At 41.0% G+C, this 12,988-nt stretch overlaps 1 protein-coding gene across 1 annotated transcript in view; it reads left to right on the top strand.

Moving 5' to 3' along the window:
* LOC136851102 (zinc finger protein 729-like) overlaps positions 1-12,988 on the top strand; it is a 49,322-nt gene that overhangs the window by 5,940 nt on the left and 30,394 nt on the right. The window contains exons 2-4 of the mRNA XM_067125073.1: positions 3,561-4,827; positions 5,094-5,963; positions 6,320-6,428. Of these exons, the coding sequence (XP_066981174.1) occupies positions 3,561-4,827; positions 5,094-5,963; positions 6,320-6,428 (2,246 nt within the window). The remainder of the gene's footprint in view (positions 1-3,560; positions 4,828-5,093; positions 5,964-6,319; positions 6,429-12,988) is intronic.

Raw genomic sequence — 12,988 nt, 5'->3', positions numbered from 1 at the left:
TACTAACCCAACGTACCGTAACGTAACCTAACCTAGCAGGCTGTGTTACTTACTCAGCCCCCCGAACTCCTTGGTGAAGGAAACTCCACTTTTTACTAAAAGCTCCCCTATAACACTGCGCATGCTCAATAGCATTCCGGATTGGCCAGCATACAACTTCTGAGATTAATTACGGATAATTACAGTCGACTGACAAAAAATAACAATAAATTCCTGATAAGCAATGAAGATACTATATTTATAGGAAAAATCAGTTTCCAAAGTAATACCCCATGCAGAGCTATTGCTTAGTTCTACCATTGATTAGGCTAGATTAGGTTCCATAAGCTATCATGATTGATGTAGCTTGATGACAGAAAAATGTGTACTGGGGTACCTGAGGGTTTTTGTCCTAGTAGCCATGGTCACAGAACTGTAAGATGGATTATACAGGAAATGATGCCCTAGAATGCTGTAGGTCAGAATAGAATTGATTGGCTATTCTGCTTTCTAAGTCGGAGCACCTCGAGGAAATGAGGATCGAAGCAAAAAATTGTGAAGCATGCAGATCTTTTGGAAAGTTTTGGGTAGTACTGTCGAATATTTGTGCACTTGTCCTTCTGTTCTGCATGAGGTCATGTTCAGAAGTCATCCACCCCATGCCCTTCCCCCAGGCAGGTTGAGACACATCCCTCAATGATAGGTTAGGCTATGGGAAGATTAGGTTAGGATGCACCCCTTGAAATATATCTTTGATCAGCATTTAAACAGGCCGCAATCTGCAGAAATAACGTGCATAACTCTTCTACACTTTTACCAAGTTTTACGTGTAAAATAGCTTCTGAGCATGCATTGTGTAGCTTACAGGTAGTGCTTGAGTTACGATAATTCGCCTTATGATAATTCAATTTTGCGATGGGGTAAGCAATTGATACCAATATGACAATATTTATGAAATATTTTTAAATTTTGCACAGGCTCAGGCATCAGCGTACAATCAGGCAGCGAGAGAGACCAAATTACAATAGACCAACTTCTTTTCCTCCATCTCTTTATCCCATCTTCTAGTTAAAAAAAGTAAAAAAGAATGATAAAAGTATTGTTAGTAACGTTATACTCTTGCGTAAATGCATACAGCCATAAACAACCAACCGAGAAACTGTTGTATTGCTTATAACTGAATCAGATAGCAACAGCCATTTTGCTTGTATTTCAACCATTGTAAACAATTACCGTAGTTATGTTACAAATGACGTTCAGTAGAATAGGACTGATATATTTTTACATTATACTGTACCCTTATTTGCTATGGATGAAACATCATCAAGGAAATATACTGCTAGATTTAAGCTGCAAGTTGTAGCTGAAGCTGAGAAAACAATGTTCAAGCTGCTAATTACTATAAATTATCGTGCTTCGGCAACATGGATGAAACTCGACCGTAATTAAAATCGGAGAGAAAGTATTTTAATCAAAACTATTGGGCATGAAATAACACATTACTGCTGTTTTTACGCTGATAAACGACGAATACGTAAAGCTCGTATTATGGTAAAATCAAGTGAAAATAGCGAACGGAATCTTGATTTTTTTTGCACAAACAAACAAGCCCCCAAACGGCCAACATCATCTATTAAAAAAAAAAATAGCTAAATTAATTTCACAACAAGACGTATTTGTGTTATATTTTGACTTAAAAACACTTTGTATAACAAAATATAACCTTGCCCCATGTAAATAAGGTATCTAGAGATTCATTTGCACTAACTAGAACCTAGAAAAGTGCTCTGAAGCAAGAAAAGCTCTCTGAATTGAGTTAAATACAGCAAAATAAACTTACCGCGTAATCAATTTCAAACCAAAACACGTCACTATGATAGCAATTTATAATACAAAAGCTGTATAAGAATTTATACAATATTATTGGATACAGTGAAGTAAAGCTTAACATTTTAAAAGATCCATGGAAAAGATGCATATTCGTTATGTTGATGTTTGCATTATACGATATTAATGTGTGAATATAGAGTACAGTATAATGTAGGCTAGACTACTGTCTATGTTTACGGTATACCATAGTGTAGGCTAAGTTAATTCTTGTTTGTTATTCAATTTCTCATTGTATTGAATTATCATAAGTCACTCTGCATGAACCTCCAGAATTAGCTGATAATAATTACTATGCCATGTATGTATAGAGTATACTTTATAGTGTGGGCTAGGCTATACATGGTACTGAATACCCTAGTGTAGGCTAGGCTATATTTGAGATACATTTTTTCCAACAAACGATGGGTTTTTTGGAACCTAACCCCATCATAAGTAGGATAATACATGTATAGGCGGGTAAACTGCTTATTTTTTTTTTTTTTTTGGCCCAGTAGTTTCCTTATTGGATGGTCAGTATACATGGCATTGTTTTAATTGTGCCGCTTATTATGGCTATTGATTTATGCTGCCAGGTTATAAAACCGTGTAATTCAAGTTATGAAATTAGTGCATTAAGATGGTTTGGTTACAATTAAACATATGAAGTCAAAGCACAAGATTGGAAGAATTCTTCAGCACAGGAAAACCAGTGTGTCTTATTAATTTACAATGAATAATGCTAGTAAAGAACTAATTTATGTTCTGGATCTTTATTTATAACCTCTGGTTAATATCTACCCCTTGTAAAAGCATAATAATTACAATTTAAGTCTCATACCTTCAATTATGCTGCCATGTATAAGGTTTTCACATATAAGTGTGTGTCTTAGTTTAAAAGATATATCAGTTAGACAGCCTCAGATTAGCTTGTGACAAGTTGACATCTGCTGTGAAAAAACACCCAAATCCTAAAGCTGTGGCCCAGATTGTCACAGTGAAGAAAACTTTATATTGTGGACTTCATCTGCCATAAATCTGTAGTCATTTAGCCCTTGTTGGGGATATCCTGTCACCTTATTAGAATACAGTGATATATATTAGTCACATTATGCATCACTGCATGTAGCTTAGTTATCCAATCATGCCTCAAAACTTAGTTATTTGTAAATGGGTATACGGTAGATTACATACTGTAAGTTTAGCATACACTAACAATATACCAAACGTGGGCAGAGTGAACCAGTCATTGAATGTGAGAGCCTCTGGCAGGGTTTCATAAGAAGGTTTATAAGATCAAGATAAAATTTGTCATCTGAGACGTATTGGTGCATAATGATGATAAAGAGTAAATATCAGTTTGAAATTCCAAACATATGAAGGCCTAAATGGAAGCCTTTCTCAACACTGTTGACAAACAGGGTTTTTTTAGCATTGGTATTTTAGGGAAGTTTTTACTTCAAGTGTTTTTATATTGTACTTTTAACAGCTGTTGAAGTGTTATTTAAAATCAGAGTATTGTATAATTAATATTATTAATTGATTTAGTTTTTGGGGCGGGGGTGTTAGCCAAATTTGGTTTTTTGAAAGTGTCATTTGAAAAAAAGTGGTACAGTTTTCTGAAATCACATGCTATTGTACTGTAGTTTCATATGCTTGTAATCCTCTTTTTTTGTTGCTCAAGTTATTTTTAATTCTGTATTCGTATATTGCAGAGCTCCACGCTTATTTCAAGAGTCTCAAGAGGTGATACCAATTGCCATTTATGCATCAGAAAGTAGTTTGGGAGTTACAACAATGAATCCAGAGAAACATGACATTCAGACGTTCAGTTGTCAGACCATTCCTGCATCTTGTAGGGATGCTCTTCAAAGTAAACCAGTTCATGGTCATGAGACCTTAGTTCCTGATGTTTTATCAACTAGCTCTTCTAATAATGGCTGTAATGAGCCTCAGCCTCCAATCATTCTTTCTTCTGATTTATGTGAGCTTACTTCCAAATATGAAAATGAAGCTTTAATTAAAGTTGATTCCATGCTTGCTGAACCTTGCAGGTATTTAGAAGGTGTGTCTGTGTTTGGTGTGGATGATGGGGAAGAAAGTGACCACCATGGTCTTGTAGATGGAGGTGTAGAATTAGATAAATCTATGAAAATGTTGAAGGAGAGCAGTGGAAGTAACTCCAAGAAATTATTAGTGGAAAGTGACAGTGGAGACCACTCCTTAAAAGGGGTTGTTTTACAAGACAATGAGGAAGAATGCAAAGATGCAAGGATGAATTTGTTAGACTCCTCACCTTTTCTTATGAATGAGGAAGGAGTGGTGTTCCAGTGTTTCCCAGTTTCTGAGAAGGAGGTCTTTATTGTAAGTCTAGAGGAGGATGCTTTACTTATGAACGAACCACTAACTGAAGATCATCTTTCCATTACATCGGATCACCCATCTGAGATAAAGTTAGGTGATGCTAGGAAAGAAGGTGGGGAAGTGGTGGACACATTTGAAGGGGGAACACAATATTCTGTCCTGGGTACATCTGAGGCTGATTCATACATACAGAATGTTCCAACTTCATCATTTATACCAAGTTCTTTTCATGAATCCCATGGGAAGTATGAGCCACAGGATTCAAGACCTCTGTCAAGTGGAGTCCTTGGTACCTCAGCTGACCTAGTTTGTCAGTCAGAGCCACTATCAGCAAATAATGGCAACTGTGGTTTCGTGTCCGAAAAAGAGAAAGCTGCTCCACCTCCAAGAAATGGTGAACACCAAGAAAAAGAATTGAAAGTTACACATGCAACAATTTTTGCTCCTCCTCTTCCACCCCTTCCTCCTCGTAGAGTGAGGAAAGGTATGTCTGATGGTGGAGAAACTGCTATAGAATTATACAGATGTTCCATTTGTAAGGAAGCTTTGCCAACCAGTGGTACACTTCGACATCATTTGATAACCAAACATCAACAGAGCAATCTGGACTCTTTCATGGTAAGTGAAAAGTTAAGCTGATAAAAGCCTGTTTCTTGCTAAAGTTTTCTAAAGTTTAATATGCTGTCTACATATATAAGTAAATCACAGAGTGGGTGTCTTATTTATAAAAACTCTATAATGCTTTACAGTATTCACTGGTATTCATGACATTTGAAATTTATTTTGTTTCTGGCATGGTGGGGAAATTTAATTTTATTCTGCTTAGTCGTGGTGCATCATGTGTAAGAGTTTAAGCCAGTTTGTTTTTGCTTTTCCTCCTACAGTGTTTTCTCTGTAAGCAAGATTGTTGGAGTGCCAGTCAACAAGACTGGCATCTTAGGATTCAGCATGGTATCAGAAATAAAACACTAGCATGTTTAGTTTGTGGCACTCAGTTTAATACTCCTACTGAGCACAGAGCTCATGTGCGGAAGCATCCAGCCAACCTAACATGTCCCAGTTGTCCTAAGAAATTTGCTTCACAACACCAGCTTACTGCACATGTGAAACAACACTTGGAAGAACTTCAACCTTTCAGCTGTGAGCAATGTGGGATTCGTTTTTCACATTCTAAGATATTGGAGATGCATGACTGGCGTCACAGATCACAGGATTGCCCTGAGGAATCATGTGGCCATGTTGCAGAGGATGAGAGTTGGTTATTGCATCACCTTCAGGAATATCACAAGCAGAGTTCACAGTCTGCCCATTCTCTGACATCATCTCGCAATGCTGATGAGTACAGGATGGATATACTCTTAATGAAATATTTCCAAATACAAAAAAGCAAATTAGATGCCCCTGCTCATGGCTCTCAGCCTCATAAAACAAGACAGGGCAAGGATTCCACTTCAGCTTTAACTTCACCCTTCATGTTAGATGTGAAGGAACCTGATGAGATTAGCATGAGTTTGTTGGAAGATCCTACCCATTTCACACAGGAGGGATCGAGAGAAGTGTCTTCACAGATGCTTGGTGATATGGTAGAGGCAGTTGTGGCAATAGAAGAAGAAGAAAAGAAAAATGTCAAGAGAAAAGAAGAAGTTCTTCGAAAAGTCTTTGATGGAGGAACGTCGTCCTACCGTTGTGGTCTCTGTAACACTTACCATTCAACTGCTGAGGAACTTGCAGTTCATAAAGCAGAACATAATCAGGTAGGCTTATATGATCATTAAAAATGTCTGTAACATTTAATTCCTTAAATTAACCTCATTGTTGATAAGTATTTTGTTGAGTTCTGGAGATAGGTTAGATTTTATTAACCATGGTATGATAGGGTTCCTTAAATAGTTGGTAGTAGCCATTCCTTGTTTCAAAATTTTGAAACACTTTTCAAGACTAATCTCAGAAAGTTTCTTGTGCAACTTGCTGGTCTCAAATAGAATACACAAAACTGCTGCAGACATAAAACTTATACTTTGAAAATCTCATACCATTATGCATTACTGTACTGTGCTTGTCATTTGCTGTGTATCCCCAAAAGATTTCACATATTCTCTTGATGTTACAGGTCCTTGAATGTGTCAAATGCCAGAAATCATTTCTAAGTGTCAAGCAGCTGAAAAGACACATGACTGTTCATGTTCCATGCAAAGATGATGAAAAACAATCAAACAAAGGTGAGTGCTCTCTGGAAGATAGTATTGTTATCGATATATAATGCTGGTTGGTTACTTTGGCTAGGCCTTATGGCTGAGGAAATAAATTGGTTGTTGTATTTAGTTCCTTTTGCTTACTATTTATCTATTAATCCACTCTTAAAGCACTAAGTATTATGTAGGTTCTTGTAATAGTAGGGTACAATTTTAATAAAGGGTTGTCTTTTTTCTCAGCATTAGAGAAGTTGATTGTAAAGTTGGAAAACTGATTTATAAAATGAGGTGTAACGACTGTCGCATTTTTAAGGTGGTCGTTTAATTCCGAGCTCATCAGTAGGCTGTTTGAATATAAAGGGTTATTGTACTTCTAGCCTCAGATAATTCTGTTGCGTGTTTCCTTGGATTTATTCATGTATGCTTTCTGGTGTGTAATATTAGGAGTTGGGAGATTTACCAAATAATTTTTTAGCTAAACCATGAAAGTACAGTTCGAGGTAGGTACCAGCAGAATCTTGTAAGGTTTTTATAATGTGTAATTAGGTTAGTTTAACAAAGTAATTTGTTTTCTTCCTAACTACTGCAATAGAATTCTCAGGTCTAATGGCATCACTGATGTTTTCTGTGAAGTGTGCCTTAGCAAAAAGAAGAAAGTTCTAAAAACTTCACAGACTATATAATTGTATTAATTTATAGTTTTAAACATCTAACTTACCTGGTAGTTATATATATAGCTTAAGTCCCTGACGCCACGCAGAATTTCAAAAACTCGCGCAATCGCCGATTGGTAGTCAGGTGAACCACCTGTGCGCCCTCTACCCAGGTACCTGGAACCATTCCAACTATTCCTCAGATCTTCCCCTGCCGCTGTGTCGGTAACATCGATGGAATTTCGCTCGTAGCCTGTGTTTTTCGCAACTTATTTTGGTAAAGTACACTTTGGCTTGGCTTTCGCTTGTTCGCTTTTGGATTTTCTTATAACATATCTGACTTCATCGAGTGTGAAAATGTGTGTGTGGGGATGCAAGCGGCTTGCTAAAGTCTCCTTGGATCCCCACTTAGTATGTCTGAAGAACGGGAATGAAAGACCGGCTCAGAAGAGCCAAGAGTACTGTTTCTCACTCTTCTTGATATAACTATCCTATTGATCCTTCTCCCGTAGTGGTAGTCTCTGAACCCCCTACTGAAACAGGTAAGGACCCAATACTTAATGATTTGTTGGCTGCCATTCAGACCCTGGCCCAACAGGTAAAATCCCTCTCAGAAGACAGGGATAATATGTGATCGATAATAAGAGATCTAAAAAATACAAGTGTTAATATGTTGTTAGTGCAAGTGCAGTGGAGGGTGCGACCGCTCGGTCCTGTTGTGCTCCTAGTCCTAGACCTCTTCCAAGCTCACCAACCCCTGTGAGAAGGAAAGTCGACAGACGAAGGGAGGCAAGAGGCTTTAGCTACCGAGCAGTCGTCCCCTCGAGCGTACCTGTTGACGTTTCCCAGGACGCTCACCCTCGCCATAGGAAAGGCGAGGTTAAAGTGTTTTTTTTTCGTCAATTGGTTGCTGTACGTCAACCGGAGGAAGCTTTTGACCGATGTCGCACAGGCGGCCAGTTCTCAAGTAACCTCTAGGTTTGACGGGACAGCGAAAGTTAGAAGTATTCGAGCGTCGAGAAGCTGGACGCCAGGACGTCGAGCGTTGAGAAGCTGGACGCCAGGATGTCAGACGTAGAGAAGCTGGACGCCTGGACGTCAAGTGTCGAGAAGTTAGACGCCAGGACGTCAGGCGTCATGAAGCTGGACGCCAAGACATTAAGCTTCAAGAAAATGGACGCCAACACGCCAGGCGTCAAGAGACTGGACGCCAGGACGCCAGGCGTCAAGATGATATTTTGAAAGACGTCGCTACTTCCGTCTTCGTAAAATCGGAAGAAGAGAATGATAATATCTCGCATTCTCCTGTGAATCCTATTGTAGAGATTTCTGACGAAGACAATATAAAAGGCCATCAGCTTTTATCAGACTTGAAAAGGCTTATGAAGCTATTTTCGGATATTTTTCTCAGAGAAATTTATCCTGACTGCTCCTCGTTCCCCGCCTTCAGAATTTACTCTTGTGAAGGCGTCTAAGAGGGCAGCATTTACGAAGAATGGATACTTTCGAAGGAGAAACAATGAAAGACAGCCTTTGTTTTTCCTCCAACCAAACTAGCTCAAGGTCTAGCGTTTAGTATCAAACTGGAGAATTGTTCGGCCTCGAAATACCTGCCCCTTCCCAGGAACCTTCTCGAATCTTGTTGACTCTTCTCGTCGAGTGGCCATGGGGAAAACGAAGTTGTTGGTCGATATCAGAATGGGACCACCCCCTCAAAAGAATTTGGAGATTTAGTAAGGAAGATGGAATTATTCAACACGACTGACACCGAAGAACTCATATATCTGATGTCGTGTATGGATAAAGGACTCGGAGATAGTTCCAACGAATCAACTGCACCTTTCTCAGCGGGACTCCTGAAGAAAAGGGCCCATCTTTGCTCTTTCCTGGCTAATGGGGTCACGTCCAATCAAAATCAGAATTGATTTATACCTCTTTTTTCCTCTCACCCCTTCTCTCAAGGTTTGGTATAGAGGCCTTTTCATCTTTGGCCCAGAAAACCACGTAAGATTTAAGATCTAAAACAGCAAGAAAAGTCCTACCTACGACTTTCATCGCTAAAAAGAGTAAGGCTGAGGTTCCTGTGTTTCAGGTATCTCAGCTCTTTTGGTCGACCCTCCGATAGAGGTTCCTCTAGGGCGGGTAGATGAATGACAACGAGAAGAGGCTCTACACAGGGAAGAAGGAGGACCTGCCTTTCTTCTCCTGCAGACTGCGGTAGGAGCCGGACTGTCCAGCCTGAGTAGGCCCCCTCTAGTAACAAGACAATTCGACCTTTCTGCCAAATGCAACGACAGAACCAAGGCAAAGGTTTTACAGCAACAAGTGTCTATGATGTTGCAAAAGGAGACCAGACAGAGAGTTCAGGATCCGAATTCCCAGGATTCTACATTCGGTTATTCCTGATCCCCAAATGCTTGGGGGTTAGAGACCGGTGCTAGACGGGATTGCACTCAACTTTTTTGTGCAATAAACAAAGGTCGCTATGGAAACGACAAAATCGGTTCTAGCAGCGGTCAGACAGCATGACTGGATGGCCTCACTGGACCTCCAGGATGCGTATTTTCACGTCCCCATGCACCCGATCTCCAGAATTTTCTGAAGTTCGTCCACGGAAAGGTTTTATAGTTTCGGTCTCTCTCTTTCGGCCTAAACAGACAAGGTTGGCGTCTGGCTCTGGGCCGAGACCTCTCAAGAGCAAGTTACCCAATATTGAGGGACGTCATGATAAGACTTCATAGACTACAGATTGTAGCCACAGCAGCAGCCGGAGCTCTTCCCTTCCAGCCCCAAGGGTAGCTCTCCTACTAAGAACAAACGTAGACAGTTCTATTCAGTCAGGATACCAGGCTGCAAGAGCGTGGCGGACACTGTGCTGCCTTCCGTACATCCTCCTCTTCCTCCTTCGGATTGGTACTCGTCTGCGGAACCCCTCCACGGTCCATTATTGACAATGAGAAGGCAATAATTGCCGTAGTTGAGGCTTCCCCAGCCTGTCCCCAACAGCAGGAAGCCCGCATATAGCTTTACTATAAAATATGCAGCAGACTTTGTCTTCCTGGCTGCAAGCGTGACAACCAGGCAAAGAGAAGAAGGATAATAGACGTCCAACTAAAGCTTCTAGACGTCCAGAAGTTTAAGACGCTGAACGTAGTGAATGAAACTCTAGACGCTGGATGCAGTGGCGTCAAGCATCTAGGAGTGAAACACCATGATGACAAGCGTCAATGAACCCAAGACGTCAAGCGTCAAGGCATTGGGCGTCAGGGCGTCAGGCTTCAAGATATTGGAAGCCAAGACGTGAAGTTAGCTCAGGGACGCAAGATGCACTGGCATCAAGCGTCTAACAAAGAATTAGGTCTACTGATAAACAGATAGAAATCTCAGCCGATCCCATCCCAAGAGGTTCTATGCCTTAGGATGAAGATTCAGAGTCAGGATTTTTCGGGCTTTTCCGTTTATTGCAAAGACAGGACAAGCCTCAAGAAAATTTCAGAGCTTTATAAAGAGACAGTCATGCTTGGCAAAGGAATGGATGAGTCTGCTGGGAACCCTTTCCTCGCTGGAACGGTTTGTCTCCTTTGAGAGGTTAATTCTATGCCCGTTACAGTTTCATCTAAATCGGAACTGGGACAAGGAAATAGAACTGGAGACCAAGTGCATCCCCATTTCGGAACCAATAAAACCGTATTTGTAGTGGTGGAACGTCCCCGTCAAGCTCCAGGAGGTCCCTTCTCTATATTAGAGGAACCCAGACCTAGTGTTGTTATCCGACGCGTCGGATTCAGTATGGGGAGCAACACGAGGGAAATAAAAAGTCTCGGGCTTCTGGACCAGAGAGCAGGAGAAGTTAAACATCAATTAGAAGGAACTAACTGCAATCCTTCTAGCTCTCAGGGAGTTCGAACACAGTGGGGAACAAAGAGGTGCAGGTCAACACCGACAACACGGCAGCGTTGGCCTACATCAGCAAACAAGGGGGCACTCACTCCAGGTCTCTATACGAGACAATAAGAGAATCTCTTCTTTGGGCAAAGGAGGAGAATGTAAAACTAGTAACCCACTTTATCCAAGGGGAGAAAAAATGTGAGGGCAGACATTCTGAGCAGGAAATAAAGTCCTCTCAAAAGAATGAACGCTACATCAGGACTTTGGGGACGTCCTTGCATAGATCTCTTCGCCACAGCGCAAACGAAGAGGTTGGACACTTACTGCTCTCCAGTACCAGATCCCGGGGCTATATACATAGACGCGTTCCTGGTGGACTGGTCCAACTTGGACGTGTATGCATTTCCCTATTTCAAGATAATACACTGGGTACTGAAAAATTTGTGTCACATGAGAGGACCAGAATGACCCTTGTGGCCCCTTACTGGCGACAAGAGATTGGTTCCCAGAAGTACTGGATTGGATGGTGGACATCCCTAGTAGCCTACCTCAGAGAGTAGATCTACTCAAACAACCCCACTTGGAAAGATATTACCAAAACCTACAAGCGCTACTAGTAACTGCTTTTGGACTATCGGAAAAACTCACAAGAGCCAGAAGTTTTTTCAGAAGGAGGCAGCTGGCGCTATCGCAAATCAAGGAAGTTATCCACCATTAAGGTATACCAATCCAAGTGGGAGGTATTTAGAGGATGGTACAAGGACAACCATGTGTCCTCTTCCAATATTTCTGTAACCCAAATTTGTATATAGAGAACTCACCAGCATGGAACCTAGACGTGGTCCTGAGGTTCCTCATGGGGAGTAGGTTCGATCCCTTGCAGAGGACATCTTTAAAGGACCTCACCATGAAAACTCTTTTCTTGGTCAGTTTGGCCGCAGCGAAAAGAGTTAGTGAGATACATGCTCTCAGCAAGAATATAGATTTTATACAAGGCAAGGCAATCTGCTCACTGCAACTAGGCTTCCTTGCAAAAAATGAATACTCATCACAACCCCAGCCCAGAACGTTCGAGATTCCGAACCTAACGGACATAACAGGGGGAGGGAGAGAGAAGTCCTATTCGGTAAAGGCTCTAAGGCTCTACCTGGATAGGACAAAGGACTTAAGAAGGAATTCAGAAGGGCTTTGGTGCTCAGTCAAAAAGCTCTCTGTATAGATGTCGAAGAATGCTCTGTTTTATTTTATCAGACAGTTGATAAAAGAAGCAAATATGGAATGTAGAGAGATAGACTACAAGATTCTGAAAGTAAAGACATACGAGGTCAGGGCAGTAGCAACCTCTGTAGCTCTTAAACAGAACAGGTCCCTGCAGAGTATCTTGGACACGACCTTCTGGAGAAGCAAGTTAGTATTTGCCTCTCACTATCTAAAACAAGTCAAGACATTATCGAAGATTGCTATACGCTGTGCCCGTTTATAGCATCTAATTCAGTAATGGGAGAGGGAATACCCCTACAATCCCATAAACCAATACCCTTATTCTTACCTTGGAATTGAGAATTTTTATGGTTGTTTGTGAAGACTGGGCGCAGTCTTCCGCAATCATTGGGATGAAAGTTCCTTGGTAGAGCCGGAACAAGGGTATTGAGAGGAGGTCTAGTCACATAGAGGTTATACACCGGTTGACAGCCCCTAGAGATTTTCAGCCCCCTGGGTGAATCGCTGGATCTCTTAAGGAATGCAGACATAATGAGAGGGAGTTCATTGAAGTCAGCTTCCTTAATCCAATCCCTATAAAATAATACCCATTGTTCTTGCCTTGGAATGGTTGAAATTTGATGGTTGTTTGTGAAGATTGAACGCAGTCTTCCACAATCATTGATTTTAGTCAGATGATCATTTTGTTCCTTGGTGACGCCCGGAACAAGGGTATTATAGGTTGTCTGTCACATAGAGTTTGGTACACGGTTGGCAGCTCCTAGAGGTCTTCAGCCCCTGAGTGGATCGCTGGACCTCTTAAGGAATACAGACATAATGAGGCGG

The sequence above is a fragment of the Macrobrachium rosenbergii genome, chromosome 23 (genome assembly GCF_040412425.1).
Source record: "Macrobrachium rosenbergii isolate ZJJX-2024 chromosome 23, ASM4041242v1, whole genome shotgun sequence".
NCBI lineage: Eukaryota > Metazoa > Arthropoda > Malacostraca > Decapoda > Palaemonidae > Macrobrachium > Macrobrachium rosenbergii.
The sequence above is the reverse complement of the archived record's forward strand: the minus strand, read 5'-3'. Positions and strand labels throughout refer to the sequence as shown.